Raw genomic sequence first — 19,275 nt, 5'->3', positions numbered from 1 at the left:
GCTGATGCAGCACCCTGGAAGCACCCGACCAAAGCCGACTCTGAGTCCATCCGAAAACTTTGAGCTTCCGACCAGCCCTCCGACACCGAGCACTGAACACCATCTCTGCCGAGTGCTTCAAACCCGGCCCCAGCAATAGGCAATAGGCAAAGCCGAGGATTTGGGGCCTTCCCCTCCGGAGATTCTCGATTGCACAGTAGCAGCAGCAGCGAAGCAGGCATTTCAGAAGTTTCTCCAGATGTTCCTCCGTGCTTCTCACATCCATCTCCATCAAATCAGGATTGTGCATGGTCCCTATTTAACAAATACAATATGAATTCGGAGCAGCCGCGTGCGCTGCGTCGCACTGCCATCTTCTCCTCCCCCCATAGGAAAGTAACAAAAGAATAAAAAAAAATAAAAATAGGGTTGATCATTTGAGAGAAAGTATGTTGTAAGGAAATAGAACTGATGGGCATGGTCTACCAACAGGCACACTGGGCTCCTTCTCCATAATGAAGCATCCTTTAGTTCCACAACCTTCCTATGCTCCTCTTCAGAAGTTCAAAGTAAATTTATTATCAAAGTACATATCTGTCACCAGATATAGCCCTGAGATTCATTTCCTTCCAGGCGTACTCATAAATCCAAGAACCATAATAGAATCAATGAAAGACCGCCCCCAACAGTGCAGACAAACAACAAACTGTGCAAATACAAAAGAATAAATAAATATTGAGAACATGAGATGAAGTGTCCTGGAAAGTGAGTCCACAGGCTGTGGGAACAGTTCAATGATGAGACAAGTGAAGTTGAATGATGTTATCCCCACTGGTTCAACAGCCTGATGGTTGAGGGGTAATAACTGTTCCTGAATCTGGTAGTGTGAGTTCCGAGGCTCCAGTACCTTCCTCCTGACGGCAGCAGTGAGAAGAGAGCATGACCTGAGTGGTGGGGATCCTTGATGATAGAAGTTACTTTCCTGTGACAGAGCTCCATGTAGATGTACTCAATGGAGGAGAGGGCTTTGCCCATGATGGACTAGGCTGTATCCACTACTTTTTGCAGGATTTTTGGTTCCATACCAGGCTGTGATATAATCAGTCAATACACCCCACTACACAATTATAGAAGTTTGTTAAAGTATTAGATGTCACGCCAAATCTTTGCAAACTTCTAAGGAAGAGGAGGCGCCTTATTATGTACCTTCCATTGCTGAACTGCTCTCTGTAGTTTCCTACCCTACCACCTTACGTCTCCAATGACTCTAAACTTTACTATTATCTGAAATGTTTGGTTATGCAACCTTGTGTGGTTTTGTCAAATTGTTTAAAGTGTATCACATTTGTGTTTATTACGCAAAAAGTCCTACAAAAGTACAATTTACTATTGAAGTGGCATGAAAGAAAAAAAATATTGAAGATACTGCACTGCATGAGAGAAATATCAATATGAAGATTACAGGGCAAATTTAGTGACACAGAAGGTTCAATAAAGTACAGATTGACCACTTATCTAACCCATTCTCTATGGTATAGAAATCCTGCAATTAAGATTTCCATGCCGTATATCATAGGTTGGTAAACATTATGTTTTTTTTGCTAGTTTATTCATTTACATTCAGCATTTTAACAGTGATGATTTATAACATGAATCTTATATGGAATAAAATAGCTTATTGAAAGCAAGCAATAATACTTTTCATAGGGCTAACTGAAAAGCGTAATTCTGCTTTGAAGGATGACTGCAATGCTGATCAGATGATATATTACAATGGATAGGATAAATCACATTATTGTAGATTCCCCAACAGCAGGTGTCTACTGCACTTAGCCAGATCATCCAGCCAATTCTTTTTCTTGCCTCTGGGCTTCATCTTGGTTGCTACCAGGGTGTCTGACTTCTTTGTCCATTGCTTGTAAGACTTGCTGCCTGTCCACCCAACCCAGATCCCAGACTTACTAATTCTACAAGCCAAACATTTCATATCCTGAATGAAGCAATGAACTGCAGTGCATACAGGGATGTGTATTGGTAAAAAAAAGTCAGTGAGTTTAAAACATGCTGCATCACACAATTTAAACTTTTCAAAAGGTATAAAACATGGTTATCATTTCCTGAGGAACAAACTACATATACCAACTGACTTCTAACTTTTTATCACACAAAGGCTATTCCGCTCATTGGGTCTATGCCAAGTCTCAGCATAATTCCATCCTCCCTCTTAACTCCCTCCAAACACAAACAAACTCTCTCTCCCCACCCCACCCATGACTTTTTCCCTCCTCTGATTCTTGTACAATTATCTTAACAGGACAACTTTGTAACATTGCAGAAAATCCAATTACTTGGGATAAGTCTTATGTAGTCAAAGAAAACTTTAGAATCAACACTCGAGGTCAGCATCCTTTGAGCTGTTCAGCAGGTCTAAATGCTGTGCTGTGGTGCTGCTGGATACAGAGATTAGATGGGGGAATTGTAAGATTGGTGAAGATTAAACAAGGATGCGGATGTTTAAAGCACGGTGCCATTACAGCTAGTGCTATTAAAGTGAAGAATGGTCAAGTGCACTGAATAGACTGGACTTAGATGCAATCACAAGGAAGGCATGCCAGCTTCTTTACTTTTTTTTAGGAGGTTAAGGAGGTTCAAACTTCTCTTTGACATTTAATCAAACTTCACAGATGTACTCTTGACAGCATCCTGACTGACTGCATCATGGCCTGGTACAGCAATTTCAATGTGTAGGGAAGCAAAAAGCTGCAGAGATAGTGGACTAACCCAATACATCAGGGGCACATCCCTCCCCACCAATGGTAGAATCTACATGAAGCAATGACTCAAAAGGCAACATCTATCATCAAAGATCTCCACCACCCATACCATTCCACATTTTGCAGCTACCAAGTATAGAAGCCTTTAGACTCACACCACCAAGTTCGAGAACAGCTACTTCCCTTCAACAATTTGGTTCCTGAACTAATCTCCCTAATCAATACCCCATAACAGCAACACTATGAACACTTTGCACCACAATGTTTTTTTTTGTGGTACAGATTGTGTTCTTCTATAGTGATTGTGCATAATTTAGGTTTAATTTATGTTTATTTATTGTGAACACTGCTTATCTGTACATTTAGTTGTTCATGACAGTAAGGTTGACTTTAACTTGGTACAAAATATGATGGATGGTAGAACATTAAACTAGAGTGGAGAAGATAAAGGGATGATGATGAGTTTCCACAGCATTCAAGCTAAGGCAAGGCAGCGAAGGGTGATGTGATCAAACATATGGGACTCAAATTCAGCTCAGGACTAAGTAAGGCAACAGAATTGCAAATACCCTGATTTATTTTTGAGAATGAGGGCCAGACTTTGTAGCTAAACAATGGATTCTGTAGAAAGATTGATCCTAACATGCAGTAAAAAGGGTATGGATTTCAGAGGGGACATCAGCTTCAAGGACTGGTTAGAAACCGAGAAATATTTTGGATGGACAGTGAGATTCCGAGGGAATGGTGACTTTGATGGAGAGAGGTATGATGCCTAAGCCAAAGGAATCGTAACAATGCCAGTTAATATAGGGCTCAGTTATATAAAGCACAACATTCTGGTGTGAAGAAGTTCAAATGAACAGAAAGTGGACTGCAGAAGAAGACATGAGGAGAAAAAGACGAGGTAGCAATAGCAAAAACAATTGAATTGATTGCAATATTGAATCATCTACAATGGCTTAAAGTTAAACTGCAGCCTGTAATGGAGGCCATAACAACACCTGGTTTTGCTAAAGATATACTGGGAGCAACTTCTGTCTTCCAAGGACAATCTGACACATTGGGCAGTTTCAACAGAACAGGACAGTACACAATGGTGGTTCAGAAACAGAATCTGGTTTAATATCACCAGCATATATCGTGAAATTTGTTGTTTTGTGGCAGCAGTACATTGCGATACAAAGTAATAAAATCATAAATTGTAATATATAACAACAAATTAAACAAGTAGTGCAAAAAGAGAGGGAAAAATACTAAGGTAGTGTTCATGGGTTAATTATCCATTCAGAAATCTGATGACGGCGGTGAAGAAGCTGCTCCTGAAACATTGAGTGTGTGTCTTCAGGTTCCTGTACCTCCTCCTTGATGGTAGCAATGAGAAGGCGGCAATTCCTAGGTGATGGGAGTCTGTAACCTAGGACTAGGTTATGGGATGCTGCCTTCTTGAAGCACCACCTTTTAAAGGTATCCTGGATGCTGGTGAGACTAGTACCCACGATAGAGCTGGCTAAGTTTACAACTTTCTGCAGCTTTTTCCGATCCTATGTAGTGGTCCAGCTGGTGATGGAGTCAGTTAGAATGTTCTCCATGATACATCTGGAGAAATCTGGCCGGTGCCTTTGGTGACATACCATTCCTCCTCAAACTCCTAATGAAACATAGCCGCTGTTGTGCCTTTTCTAAGACTGCATCACTATGTTGGACCCAGAATAAATGCTCAGAGATGTTGACACCCAGGAACTTGAAATTGCTCACCCTTCCCACTTCTGATCCCCTGATGAGGACTGGTATGTATTCCCTCAACTTCCTCTTCCTGAAGTCCAAAATCAATTCCTTGGTCAGATTTGAGCCTCATTTTTTCACTTCTCTCACATTTATGATCCAAGGACATTTACTTGAAGGGTTCTGCCTAAGGGTCTTGGCCTGTAACGTTGACAGTACTATTTTCCATAGATGCTGCCTGGTCTGCTGAGTTCCTCCAGCATTTTGTGTGTCTTACTTCAATTTCTAGCATCTGCAGATTTTCTTTTGTTTGTGACACTTGTGTGAAAATCCAAATACCTCACTTTGCAGAGTCAGAAGAAAAATTAATTACTTTTGTGTCACCTTTACCTGAATATGCAAGTGAATGATTTTGGAACAAAACTGGAAATATTTCTACTATTTTTGGGAATGTTTTCACAAAGGTAGGTGGAGGGGCAGGTAGTATTGAGTCTGCAAGAGGACACATCAGGAGAATGGGCAAAGTAAAGGTAGATAGAATGTAGTGTGGAGAAGTACAAGGTTATGCACTCTAGTAGAAGGAATAAAGGTGTAGACTTTTTTCTAAATGGGAAGAAAATTCAAATATCAGAGATGCAAAGAGACTTGGAAGTCCTCGTGCAGGATTCTTGAAAGGTTAACCTGCAGGTTGAGTCTGTGGTATGGAGGGCAATGTTAGCATTAATTTTGAGAAGAATAAAATATAAAAGCAAAGATGTAATGCCGGGGTTTTATAAGGCATTGGTCAAATTGCACTTTGGAGTACTGTGAGGACTTTTGGACCCCTTAAGAAGATGTGCTAGCTTTGGAGAGGATCCAGAGAAGGTTCATGAGAATTCAGGGAATGAAAGGGTTAACCTATGAAAAGCATCCAATAGACCAGAGGGCACAGCCTCAGAATAAAGAGACGTCCAATTAGAGCAGATATGAGGAGGAATTTCTTTAGTCAGAGGGTGGTGAATGTGTAGAATTTTTTTGCCACAGGCAACTGTGGAGGCCAAGTAATTGGGTATATTTAAAGCACAGGTTCTTGATTAGTCAGGGTATCAAAGGTTACGGGGAGAAGGCAAGTGAGTGGGGTTGAGAGGGATAACAATTCAGTCATGATGGAATTGCAGAACAGACTAGATGGATCAAATGACCCAATTCTGCTCTCATGTGTTATGGTCTTTCACTCTTTTAAGATAAATGCAGAATCAGCATATAAGCACAATAAATATCACATTCATTTTTTGGAACTAAAACACTAGCTGCTCTGGCCTCCTTTACAGTGTACAAAAGTACTCAGCTCTTCCTAAAGGCAGAATAAATTGTAAAAACTTAACTCTCCGTTTTCAGGAAAGGACAAAGCCCAACCCAGCATCATGCATATATCCACCGTAAATCATGAAAAAACATGGCACTGGTGTTTTACTCCACAGCATTCTATAACTCTGAACTTCTGCAGAAATGGTTATCAAAAACCCAAACTTTAGTTGAAATGATGATAAGTTCTGGGCAAGATACAGAAGTAAAAAACCTGATTTTCAAGCGATATGAGTCAGGTTGGAGTTATCAGCCGTGGCGAATAGGCTGGGAGTCAAGAGCTGCGGTGAGAGCCGTTGCTCCAACCGAAGGCCACAGCGACTAAACGAAACAAGCCGCCACAATGAGGAATACAAGAGAAAAGGTTGGGGGGGGGGGGGGAGATCCGAATTAAGTTTCTTCCACATCCACCGCCGTTTAAGAAAAGCCACACAAGCTTTTCCCCAACAGGGGGAGGAAGGGAGAGGGAGAGAGAGAGAGAGATTCAGAGAAAGAGGGAGGGAGAGGAAGAGACAGCCCGATATGTATTCCACGATCTGACTACGTTTCGCGTTCGACACTTTTTTTTTGTTTTCGTCAGGTTACTTTCAACAATTTTCTTATTTGAAAAGGATAAAATGTTGCGATCGGTTTTAAGGCGAAGGAAACGCGTTTAAGGCTTTGTGTCCGGCGGCCGCAGCGCGTCGGCAGAAGGCGAGAGGCAGACGCTAGAGCGACAAATGGCCCAAAACATCACCATTTTCGACGGTCTGCTCCCGTGGACAACGAGAGGGCGCGGGCTGCGGAGCTCGGCGATTTAATACAGCAAGCACGACACAGCCACTTACCGTCGGGCTGCGCTGAGGCGGCCCGGTCAGCCTCCATCCGTAAGTGCGCGCACAAACACAGAGAGCGGGCGGCGAGCAAAGGCGGTCGAGCGTTTCCCTCTTTGCCTGATGGCGCTGTTCTCTCCCCCCCCCCCCTCTCTCTCTCTCTCTCTCTCTCTCTCTCACCCACGAACGCCTGATGAAGATGATCAGTGCATCCATCAGCATCATGGGCTTTCTCGCGAGGAAACTGCCGCCTGCAAACACCAGAGGCGGAAGGTTTCGCCAGCCTATTGGGCGCTGCGTTGCAACCCTGCACCGGACAGCCGGCCACTTGAACAACCCACTAACTCCAATTTTTATCCAGCCCCAAGCGTATACAAAATGTGGGGGAAACACGCATACATACTCTCCACCGGGAGCGGGAAAAAACGCCAACATGTTGATTTATTCCTAAACAATTTTTTTGCTCATGCATTTCCATGGCAACGGACGAAAATACAGTTTCTCGGACTGGAATGAGGTAAGAAAGTAATTGCCGGTGTTGATGACGATCGGGTGTTTTTTTTAATATATATGAAAGAAGATCATCTGTGGCTCTACTGCTTCATCGAGGCATCTGCAGTTTTAATTTACTGGCCATATAGAGCAATATCATTATTGAAAAGAACACCAAGAGGGATCTTGTTAGCAGGAATGGTAAATCAGTGGGATCTCTCACCCCATGAGGCCAACTAAGGCTCAGACCCTAAATGGAATCTAAATCAGAATCGTTTAATATCACTGGCATATACCGTGAAATTTTTTATCATGCGGTACATTACAATACAAAATAGTAAAAACAGTAAATAATAGTAACAGTAAAAACAGTAAGAAGTATGTGTGTGTGTATATATATATTTCTTATATCTCTTCTTAAAGAGTTATCATTATCTCTTCTTTCAGTTAGTCCTGACAAAGGGTCTCCGCCCAAAATGTCGACTGTACCTCTTCCTCTAGATGCTGCCTGGCCTGCTGCGTTCCACCAGCATTTTGTGTGTGTTGCTTGAATTTCCAGCATCTGCAGATTTCCTCGTGTTTGCGTATATATATTTTAAAGGCTTAATTAAATAAGTGGTGCAAAAAGAAAAAAAAAGCATTTATGTAGTGTTCATGGGGTAGATGCCCAATCAGAAATCTGATGCCAGAGGGCATCAGATCATCGAATGTGTGCCTTCATGCTCCTGTACCTCCTCCCTGATGGTAGTCATGAGAAGACGGCATGCCCTGGGTGATGGAGGTCCTTAACAATAGGTGCCGCCTTTTTGAGGCATTGCTCCTTGAAGATATCCTAGATGCTGGGGCACATGTCCTCGTGTCCATGATTGAGCTGACTGAGTTTTGCACCTTTCTGCAGTTTATTTTGATCCTGTGCAGTGGCACCCTCCTCCCCCCCCCCGTACCAGACAGTGATGCAGCCAGTTAGAATGCTCTCCATGTGACATACCAAATCTCCTCAAAGTCGTAATGAAATATAGCCACTGTTGTGCCTTTAATGTAACTGCATGAATGTGTTGGGCCCAGAATAGATCCTCAGAGATGCTGGCACCCAGGAACTTGAAATTGCTCATCCTTTCCACTTCTGATCCCTTGAAGAGGACTGGTGTGTGTTCACTTGTCTTACCCTTTCTGAAGTCCACAATCAGTTCTTTGGTCTTACTGACGTTGACTGCCAGATTGCTGCTGCATTACCACTCAAGTAGCTAATCTATCTTGTTCCTGTATGCCTTCTCGTCACCATCCAAAATTCTGCCAACAATAGTTGTGTCATCAACAACTTTATAGATGGCATTTGAGCTATGCCTAGCCACACAGTCATGGGTGTAGAGAGAGTAGAGCAATGGGCTAAGCACAATTCCCTGAGGTGCACCAGTGTTGATTATCGGTGAGGTGGAAGTGTTATTTCCAATCTGTGCAGATTGTGGTCTTCCAGTTAGAAGGTCGAGGATCCAGTAGTAGAGAGAGGTACAGAGGCCCAGGTTTTGTAGCGTTTTGATCAGAACTGTAGGAATGATTGTGTTGAACGCTGAGCTGTAGTCAATAAACAGCAGCCTGATATATAGCAAGCATTAGTGTTTTCCAGGTGATCCAAAGCCTTGTGAAGAGCCAGTGGGATGGTATCCGCTGTATGCCTATTGTGCCGATAGGCAAATTCCACTGAGTCCAGGTCCTTGCTTAGGTAGGAGTTGATTCTAGCCATAACCAGCCTCTCAAAGCACTTCATCACCATAGATATGAGTGCTGGTGGTTAAGGCAGCTGACCTTGCTCTTCGTGGGCACTGATTGTTGCCTTTTCGAAGCAGATGGAAACTTCCGACTGTAGCAATGAGATATTGAAAATGTCTTTCAACACACCCGCCAGTTGGTTGGCACAGGTTTTCAGTGCCCCACCAGGTACTCCATCTGGGCCTGTTGCCTTATGATTTCTTTAATAATTCATTCTGCATGGAGCCCCTGACAATTGTTTTCTTGAGTGGAACTGTAATTAGGTGACACGTGATTTTCTTTAGACCATAAAGTAGAGGAGCAGAATCAGGTTTTCGTCCCGTTGAGTCTGCTCTGCCATTCAATCATGCATGACTGATTTAATTTCCCTCTCAACTCCATTCCCCTGTCGAGTCCCTGTAAACTTCGACACCCCTACTAATCAAGAATTTATCAACCTCAGCTTTAAATACACCCAGTGACTTGGCCTCCACAGCTGTTGGTGGCAATGAATTCCACAGATTTACCACTCTCTGGCTAAAGAAATTCCTCCTCAATTTTTGTTCTAAAGCAACATTCTTGTATTCTGGGGCTGTGCCCTCTGGTCCTAGACTCCCCCACTATTGGAAACATATTAGAGCTAAAATTGAAAAATCATATACTTTTTTATTTATTAATTGAAAGGTATAATGAAATATCGTACAACAAAGAATATCACTTATGTTTCATAAAGTTTTTCTCATCTCTTTATTGCAGCTCCATGGCAACAAAGGCTACATGAGTAAAGCATTGCAGTTACTGTGTGGCTGCGCACTCACGCAACTTAGAGGGAGCAGTGCTCTACACTTCACTTTATCCAGGCATTTCAATATGCTTTACATTTCAAATGAAATCCTGCCAGCCTCATCCCCCTATTTATCTAAATCCAATGAGTACAGGCCCAGAGCCATCAAACGTGCCTGATACATTAACCCTTTCATTCTCGGGATAATTTTCATGAACCTCCTCAGAACTGTCTTCATTGCCAGCAATATTCCAAATGTAGTCTGACCATTGCCTTCTAAAGCCTCATGATTATGTCTTTCCTTTCATATTGTAGTCCACTCAAAATTAATGCTAACATTATATTTGCCTTCCTTACTACAGACGCAACCTGCAAGTTAATCTTTAGGGAATTCTGCACTAGGAATCCCAAATCCCTATGCACCTCCAATTTCAGAATTTGCTCCCCATTTAGAAAATACCAAAGTGCATGACCATACATTTCCCTACACTGAATTCCATCTGCTACTTCTTTGCCCATTTTCCTAATCTGTCCAGGTCCTTTTGTAGACTCACTGCCCCCCCTACCTATCTTTGTATCATGCAGCAAACTTGGCCACAGAGCTATCATTTCTGTTATCCAAGTTATTGACATATGATGTGAAAAGAAGTTGTTCCAACACTGAACCCTGTAGAACATGATGGTCATTGGTAGCCAACTAGAAAAGGCCCTTTTTATTCCCACTCTTTGCCTCCCACCAGTCAGCCAAACTTCGATGCATGCAAAGGTATATTTCCTGTAGTATCATGGGTTCTTATCTTGTTTAACAGCCTCATGTGCACCACCTTGTCAATGGCCTTCTGAAAATCCAAGTGAACAATATCCATAAACACGAGGAATTCTGCAGATGCTGGAAATTCAAGCAACACACATCAAAGTTGTTGGTGAACGCAGCAGGCCAGACAGCATCTCTAGGAAGAGGTACAGTCGACGTTTCAGGCCGAGACCCTTCGTCAGGACTAACTGAAGGAAGAGCTAGTAAGAGATTTGAAAGTGGGAGGGGGAGGAGGAGATCCAAAATGACAAGAGAAGACAGGAGGGGGAGGGATGGAGCCAAGAGCTGGACAGGTGATTGGCAAAAGGGATATGAGAGGATCATGGGACAGGAGGCCCAGGGAGAAGGAAAAGGGGGAGGGGGGGAAAAAAACCTAGAGGATGGGCAAGGGGTATAGTCAGAGGGACAGAGGGAGAAAAAGGAGAGAGAGAGAAAGAATGTGTGTATATAAATAAATAACGGATGGGGTACAAGGGGGAGGTGGGGCATTAGTGGAAGTTAGAGAAGTCAATGTTCATGCTGTCAGGTTGGAGGCTACCCAGACGGAATATAAGGTGTTGTTCTTCCAACCTGAGTGTGGCTTCATCTTTACAGTAGAGGAGGCCGTGGATAGACATATCAGAATGGGAATGGGATGTGGAATTAAAATGTGTGGCCACTGGGAGATCCTGCTTTCTCTGGGGGACAGAGCGTAGGTGTTCAGCAAAACGATCTCCCAGTCTGTGTCGGGTCTCGCCAATTGGACAATATCCACTAATTTTTCTTTGTCTATCCTGCCTGTTAATTCCTCGAAGAATTCCAACAGATTTGTTAAGCAAGATTTCCCTGTAAGGAGACCCTGCTGACTTTGGTCTATTTTATCATGTGCCTCCAAGTACCCCAAAATCTCATCCTTAATAATGGACCTTAACACCTTGTCAACAATTGGTCAGGTTAACTCGCCTATGATTTTGTCTTTTGCCTCCCTCACTTCCTAAAGAGTGGTGCGAGATTTGCAATTTTCGAGACCTCCAGAACCATTCCAGAATCTAGTAATTCTTGACAGATTATTACTATTACTCCACAATCTCTTCAGTTACCTCTTTCAAAATCCTGCGATGTATTACATCTGGACCGGGTGTCATCTACCTTCAGACCTTTCAGCTTCCCAAGCACTTCCTCCTTAGTAATGGCAACTATATTCACTTCTGCCCCTGACACTTGAAGTTTAGGCATGCTGCTGGTGTCTTCCACAACGAAGACTGACACAAAACACAAGAGTCTGTCTGCCATTTCTTTATTCCCCATTACTACCTCTCCAGCGTTATTTTCCAGTGGTCCAATATCCACTCTTGCCTCTCTTTTATTCACTACACACCTGAAAAAAAATTTGTATCATCTTTTATATAGCTAGCTTACTTTCATACTTAATCCTTTCTCTCTTTATTGTTTTGTTAGAGCCTTCTGTTTTTTAAAGCATCCCAATCCTCTAGCTTTCCACTAATCTTTGCTATATTGTATGCCCTCCCTTTTGTTTTGATGCTGCCCTAGTCAGCCATAGTTGCCCCGTCCTCCCTTTTGATGAACTGATCTTGTGCCTTCCAAATTACCCGCAGAAATTCCAGCCATTGTTGCTGTGCCATCATCCCTGCTAAGTTCCCCTTCAAATCAACTTTGGCCAGTTCCTCTCTCACATCTCTGTAATTCCCTTTACTCCACTGTAATACTGATACTGTACATCTGATTCTAGCTTCTCCCTCTGAAACTGCAGCATGAATTCTATCATGTTACAATCACTAGCTCCTAAGGGTTCCTTTACCTTAAGCTTCTGAATCAAATCTGGTCATTCTACAACACCCAATCCAGAAATGCCTTTTCCCCAGTGGGCACAACAAAATTTGCTCTTAAATGCCATCTCACAGGCATTCAATAAATTCCTTCTCTTGGGATCCAACAACAGTCTGATTTTCCCAATGCTATTGAAAACCCCAGTGATCATTACAACATAGTTCATATAGGTTTTGTTGTGAAGTGTGTCTAATTGGTGCATTCTTCAAAGTTCAAAGTTTAAAGTTAATTTATTATCAAAGTACATATACTGTGTGTCACCATATACAGCCCCAAGATTCATTTTCTTGCGGGCATTCACCATAAACACAAGAAACACAATAGAATCAATGAAAGACCGCCCCAACAGTTCAGATTAATCAATATGCAAAGGACTATAAAATGTGCAAACACAAAGAGACAAAAAAGAATGAACAATAATAATAATATTAAATACAAAATGAATATCAAGAACATGAGATGAAGAGTCCTTGAAAGTGAGTCGATAGATTATGGGAAAATTTCATTGATGAAGTGTATTTATTCAAGAGCCTGATGATTGAGGGGTAATAACTGTTCCTGAATTTGGTGGTGTGGGTCTTGAGGCTCCTGTACCTTCTTTCTGATGGCAGCAGTCAGAAGAGGTTGTATCAGGCAGTGATGCAACTGGTCAATATACTCTCCACCACACATCTGTGGAAGTTTGTCAAAGTTTTAGATGACATGCCGAATCTTTGTAAACTTCTAAGTAGAAATGCTGCTACACTTTCTTCATAATAGCACTTACCTGCTGCGCCTAGGACAGGTCCTCAAATGATAACACTGAGGAATGTAAAGTTGCTGAACTTCTCCATCTGTGACCCCCTTCTCCCCTGATGAGAACTGGCTTGTGAACCTCCATTTTCCTCCTCCTGAAGTCAATAATCAGCTCCTTTGTCTTGCTGATATTGGATAACAAGTTGTTGATGTGGCACCACTCAGCCAGGTTTCCAGTCTCCCTCCTATAACCTGATTCGTCACCACCTTTTATTCAGTCAGTGACAGTGGTGTCATCAGCAAACTTAAATATGGCATTGGTGCTGTGCTGAGCCTCACAGTCATTAGTATAAAGTGGGTTGAGCAGGGGGCTAAGCACACAACCTTGTGGTGTACCTGTGCTGATGGTCATTGCGGAGACAAAAGCTACTGCAGTGTGGGCAGACTGACGCATGAGATGGGAGGAGCACAAGCTCTTCACAAATTGCCTCTGGAACTTTATAAATGCTGCAGCCCACGGGTGAGATAGCTTGAACAGAGTGATTGTTTGTTAGAATATCACTCCAACCTGTCTGTGTTCTTCTGCATTGTTACTAGGCCTAATACAATCTCAATGGAAAACACCTCCCGTCTTGGCAAATTACAGCCTCCAGGACTCAATACTTCAATTCCTTAACTTCAAATAACTTTGTTTCAGGTCTGGTCATTTTTGCCTGTCAACCTTTTTTTTTTCATTTGTGGTATGTCCCACCAGGCCAGAATATACTAGATTACCAACGTTTTACCCAGAGGGGCTTAATTGCCACATTTCACTCCACAAAAAAAATTTCCCCTGTTCCACCCATTGTCGCAGTAGAGAGGTGAAAATGACATCCCTTGGCATCAAGGTAGTATTTAACATAGTGTGCCACCAAGGAATCCTGCTAAAACTGATGTCAGTGGGCATCAATTTTCTGATGGTTCAGGTCCTATCTCGAACAATGGGAGGTGATCATCACTGCCGGAGTTCCTTAGGATAATGTTTTGAGTGCACCTATCAATGATCTTCCTCAACAAAAGCAGCCCAAACAGGAGTTGATCAGTACCGGAGATTTCTCCTGTTGGTTCTCCAATAAACAGCAGAAGCAGCCTAATCAAAGTTCACCGAAAGTTTGCGCTGTCATGCACCAATCAATTACAACTTTAAATCCTGCCTATTAACCCCATTTAATCCATGGCTTTAATGATTTATTTCATTGTAAAGCAGCACAGAATAGGTCCTTCCAGCCACGCTGCCCAGCAATCCCGATTTAATCTGAGCCTAATCATGGGACAATTTATAATGACCAACTGACCTATCAATCTGTATCTCTTTGGATTGTGGGAGGAAACCCATGCAGTCACAGGGAGAATGTACAGGCAGTGTCGGGAATTGAACCTGGTTTGCTTGTACTGTAAAGCATTATGCTAACCATCATACTACTGTGCTACCCCAATCATCCCTATATACCATATTGCTACCTTCAACTCATTGCCTCTGAAGACCCTCCTTTGAGTTCCCTCTTCTGACAAAGATTTAGAGACCACATTTTGATATCTTTACCTAAGATCAATTTTTTTGATTATGGGAAGTACCTTGAGGTTTTGAATACTAGAGCTGCTATAAAAATACAAAAATATAATAAAGATAAATGCATTTGTGGGCAACCTGTGGCAAAAGGACCACTCTGTTTACCCTTCCCTTAGGTTTGTTTTGTTTTGTGGACAGGAACATACAAGAAATCTTCAAGATTCAACAAAAGTCAAATTTGAACAACTCAACACAAGGACTGGCACAGATTTTATTTCCTGTATCTGGTGGGTGCATTCATAGTGACTGCAGCAACATTTCAAATCTCTATCATCCGAGATACCTGTAATCAAAACCAAACATTTCAGCTATCATATGGAGCCAAGAAATATAGTTTTACAACAATATGATCCTCCTTCTGTTGGCTAGTCAAATGAAGTCTAATCTTCTCTTGCAGAAGGCAAGCTAAATATTTCAAAAAAATTGAAAATTAGCTGTGGTATTTAGATATAAACAAATGGCTTATTAGGGAACAGCTTCTTCCCCTCAGCTATCATATTTCTGAACACACAATGAACCAACCCATGAACATTTCCTCACTATTTTTGCTCTTTTTTGCGCTATTTAATTTTTAAACATGTATTTCTTAATTTATAGTTTTTTGTAATTGCAGTGTACTTCTGCCGCAAAACAACAAATTTCACAACATATGTCACTGATATTAAATTTGATTCTGATTATTGCAACAAAAATAAATGACCAAATGACATTTTGTGTTGCTTCCCGCAAAATAGCAGTTACTTGTTGGAATGACCACCAAGCAATTCATGGCAATTCCCTACAAAAATGCCATTAGAATCTCCCTTCAACCTTCTCTGAGTTGCACCTATTGCTCTCCCCGTGAAATACTGCTGTTCACTATGAACAACCATTGAGAAATTATAGAAAAACTAAGAACTGGGTATTGGAAAATGGGGGAAGAACCTGGTTTTCTGGGGGAAATATACTTTTAGTGTGCTTGTACCCTTACTGTAATCACAATGCTACATTGAACTAAACCAATGACTGAATAAATAAATTCCAAGTGAAAATGTTGATGATTATTAGAGCTTCACAAACAAGAGAAAGTCTGCAGATGCTGGAAATCCAAGCAACACACACAAAGAGGAGGAACTCAGCAGGCCAGGCTGCATCTATGGAAAAAAGTACAGTCGATGTTTCAGGCCAATACATCCACATAAACAGTTTGCTTGGGCATTTAAAGGTGCCTAATGAGTCTGCAAAATTTGAAAATTTTTAAGGGGGGGGGGGTTCTACCAGACTGAAAATAGGTAACAAATTGAAATTTGATACACAAAATTTTATTATAGCTCTACAAGAATACAATTTAGCCTTAAGTTAAATCATGTATAAAGAATGCCAGCAGGAAATAAGTTTAATAAATTGATTTCATTACATGACACTTGGTTTTGTTTTACATTTTAAGCATAATAATTCTGAAAAAGGCAAAGCATTAGTGGTTCCAAACCCTATCTTTCATTCATACATTGTTTTTATGTTAATTTTTGCTGCTGAATAATTTAAAAATTCAGAGTCTTTGTCAAATACTTCATGATGGGGTTTGATTGAGCTAGGTGGAAAGATGACCTTTTACCCAAATGACTCAATAAAGGGCAAGGTTTTTAAACCTCATTGTTGTTTTCTATCGCACAAGCATGTTTTTGTTTCCCAGAACAGCAATCCCAGCTCTGACATGAGGAATTTAGGTACAACAATATGGAAAGTATTAGACTTGTAAATAACTGGGTCCAGACTATCCCAAACTCATGTAGGATTTATGTAAAATACATTCTCTAATTAATTTGGCATGGAATAGACTCAAAACTCCACAAATGTTAAATAGCTGCATCAACTGTTTCTCCCTTCCCAGTACAAATCCTTTGGCATTGTTTTATGATTCCACATTTTCTTTTCAGTAAAGTTCAAATCCCAGGGCTCCAGACTAAATTATCCAATGTAACCATGGTGAATTTTATTAGCTCTGGCTTGGCCCGTAATGATTTTATAACAATGAAGAATTCTGTCTTGAGAGGAGAAAGAGGAATGCTTTTGTTGTGGTACATCAAGAACACATATATAAGCCTGTGTTCTTGATGCAAAGTTCAAAGATCAAAAATCTTCATTCAAAGCATAATAGTGAGTTTTACAAAATAACTCTGAAAATACAGTCTTCTCCCTGTAAGTAAATTTCAGCAGCAACTCACAGTAAGGTTACCTCAAATATTCTGTTTAATTTCATTATTCATTTTGTGCGAATATTTTTGCTACCTGCTAAAATTATTCTCCCCCATTTTTACCATTCTGCAATTCAAACTTTAGATTACTGCAAAAATGCAAACATTGACAAGCACACAAGAATAAAACTATAGTATATTGAAGCACAATTTTACATACTCAGGGAGTTCTCAGTCAGATTTCGCATAAACATACTGTAGCTAATTATGTATGCTTTCTAAGACCTTATTCTTTCAAAGAATACATTCATTTTTCTCCATTTATTTTCATTTTCAGTATCCCTTTTAAGATGGTGGTTGGAGGATGTTTGCGTCATTTTGAATTTTTCTCGTGGTTAGTGCTGTGAGGAGTATCCATTTTGTTGCTCTGATTGTCTGGCTGTTTCTTGCTATATAAACTCAAGTACTGAGGATGCTGTTTCTTGTTATAGCCTGGCAGAGACTTCCTGAGGTCATGCCTTATGCTGCGAATGGAACTATTTATAGCGGCCACACAAGCTTTCCAGTCACGTCCATTTTCACGCAAGTCAAACACTGGATAGGCTTCTTCAAGAAACTCTGCCAATACATCAAAAACAAATTATAAACACTGCTTTAAATTAATAGTTCCTGCATACTATATCTAATCATGCTGTATTTCCTTTAATATTTACACTGAATGGGATAAAATACATAATCTGTTTGTATTCAACTTGTATTTTGAAGCTAGAATAAATTGCTCTGATGATTAAATTGCTTAATACAACATGAGGATCTCTGGTATTATACTAATCAAACTAAACACCTGAACAATAACATAACATTTCTTCAACTTAATTATTTATTTTCCACTGTTTTCTATTATAATTTTTTCAGCAGCATATTCCATTAAGGTCCCCTCCCCCCCCCCACCCCTGACTACCCCATATACAGCCTCTGCTTCTCATGTCAAATAGAAGATGTGGCATCTTTACAAAATTTCCAGTTGTATTGGTTACAATTGATTCCCAGTGCTGGTCTTTCAGCTCATCAAATAACAAGGGACTAGATAGAGTAATAACTCTAAAGGGAGGTAGTCAAACATTATCCTGACCATCCTCTTCTAAATCACGGAGTAGAGCCAAATCATCAAATCTTAAACAGTAGTTTGACCTCACAGATAATTATTCTTAGTGAAAACTTGTTCAGAATTCTTAACTCCATTCAGCCAGCTGACATCAATATCACTGACACCAGAACTCCCCTAAACCTGGTTCCAATTGGGAAGGAAGAAATCTTGTTTCTACTCATAACTTGAAATAAAACCCTGTTTCAGTATTCTATTTAAGGCAAAATATCAAAACCAGATATGGAAGAAATTAGCTGAAACAATATCAGGGATGAGAAGCAACCAATAGACTTTTTAGAGAAAGCTGTATTTGGTAAAGGTAATATTCAGTAACAATTTTCACAGATCAAGTCAGTAACTAGATGGCATGAATTCAACATCACCAACCAAAATAAAACTGAGATAATAAGAGAATTTTTATCCAACACTGATAGCATGTAAAAATGCCCCTGCCAGAAATGCTGCTGACAGTGGATGAATAATAAGCAGAGTTGAGAGTACAAAGGCGGCTATACAATGGGATAATATCTTGCTTAATCATAAAAGTCAAATAGCCTTCTTTATTAGAAAACACTAGGGCCTAGAAAATCTACACAGAGCTGAAAGTTTGCTTGATACAATTCTATTGGAAAGGATGACCTGGGACTTAATGCAAACTCAATAAAGACTACAAATTTTCCACAAGGTCCTCTATGCTTCTGTCAGGCTGACAAACATACACAATCTATAGATGTGCAGTAACAGTCAACAGTGTAAAGCACATATCTAGGTGCTACTTGCCTGATTTTCAAGCATGTTTCGCCTGTGGTTAAGGGGAAGAATCAGTGGGGGTTTAAAGAAAAGAGCAGGTCCCAGAAGGCAAAGCTTAGCACTAATAACTCACATCAGGTGGGCTATGGTGCTTTCCCTCCAGAGGCCCCAAACAAGGTGCAAGCTACATCACCTTCACTACACAAATTTCCCTCCTATTCCCTTCACTTCTGGTCTTTTAAACCTTCATTTACTGGCTTGACCCAACAATCCCAACTTTCCATATTTCATCCCCCAAAAAATACATTAGAGTTTACAGAAGAGAAGGCTTTTGCACGTGCTCACCACATTCACTTTAGAAGTTTGTAGGCAAATCTGTGCAGAAAAGATCCCCGGTTCCCATGCAACAATCATTCAATGCTACACGCATAAAAGTTGCTGGTGAACGCAGCAGGCCAGGCAGCATCTCTAGGAAGAGGTGCAGTCGACGTTTCAGGCCGAGACCCTTCGTCAGGACTAACTGAAAGAAGAGTGAGTAAGGGATTTGAAAGTTGGAGGGGGAGGGG

At 41.0% G+C, this 19,275-nt stretch overlaps 2 protein-coding genes and 1 long non-coding RNA gene across 5 annotated transcripts in view; 1 reads left to right on the top strand and 2 right to left on the bottom strand.

The window, feature by feature from the left end:
- The window catches only part of LOC134348133 (BEN domain-containing protein 2-like), a 165,425-nt gene extending 158,661 nt beyond the window's left edge, over positions 1-6,764 (bottom strand). For both annotated transcript variants that reach the window (XM_063051062.1, XM_063051063.1), the window contains exon 1: positions 6,647-6,764. In XM_063051062.1, coding sequence (XP_062907132.1) covers positions 6,647-6,683 — 37 coding nt within the window. In that variant the 5' untranslated portion in view covers positions 6,684-6,764. The remainder of the gene's footprint in view (positions 1-6,646) is intronic.
- Positions 6,765-7,017: 253 nt separating this feature from the next.
- Positions 7,018-17,434, top strand: LOC134348134 (uncharacterized). The gene is made up of 4 exons (XR_010018359.1): positions 7,018-7,148; positions 10,463-10,613; positions 14,777-14,865; positions 17,304-17,434. It is a non-coding gene; the product is annotated as an uncharacterized LOC134348134 (long non-coding RNA).
- LOC134348132 (BEN domain-containing protein 2-like) overlaps positions 14,890-19,275 on the bottom strand; it is a 66,698-nt gene continuing 62,312 nt past the window's right edge. For both annotated transcript variants that reach the window (XM_063051059.1, XM_063051061.1), the window contains one exon: positions 14,890-17,430. In XM_063051059.1, the coding sequence (XP_062907129.1) occupies positions 17,186-17,430 (245 nt within the window). In that variant the 3' untranslated portion in view covers positions 14,890-17,185. The remainder of the gene's footprint in view (positions 17,431-19,275) is intronic.

This window comes from Mobula hypostoma, chromosome 6 (assembly GCF_963921235.1).
Source record: "Mobula hypostoma chromosome 6, sMobHyp1.1, whole genome shotgun sequence".
NCBI lineage: Eukaryota > Metazoa > Chordata > Chondrichthyes > Myliobatiformes > Myliobatidae > Mobula > Mobula hypostoma.
This window is presented reverse-complemented; position numbering and strand designations above follow the sequence as displayed.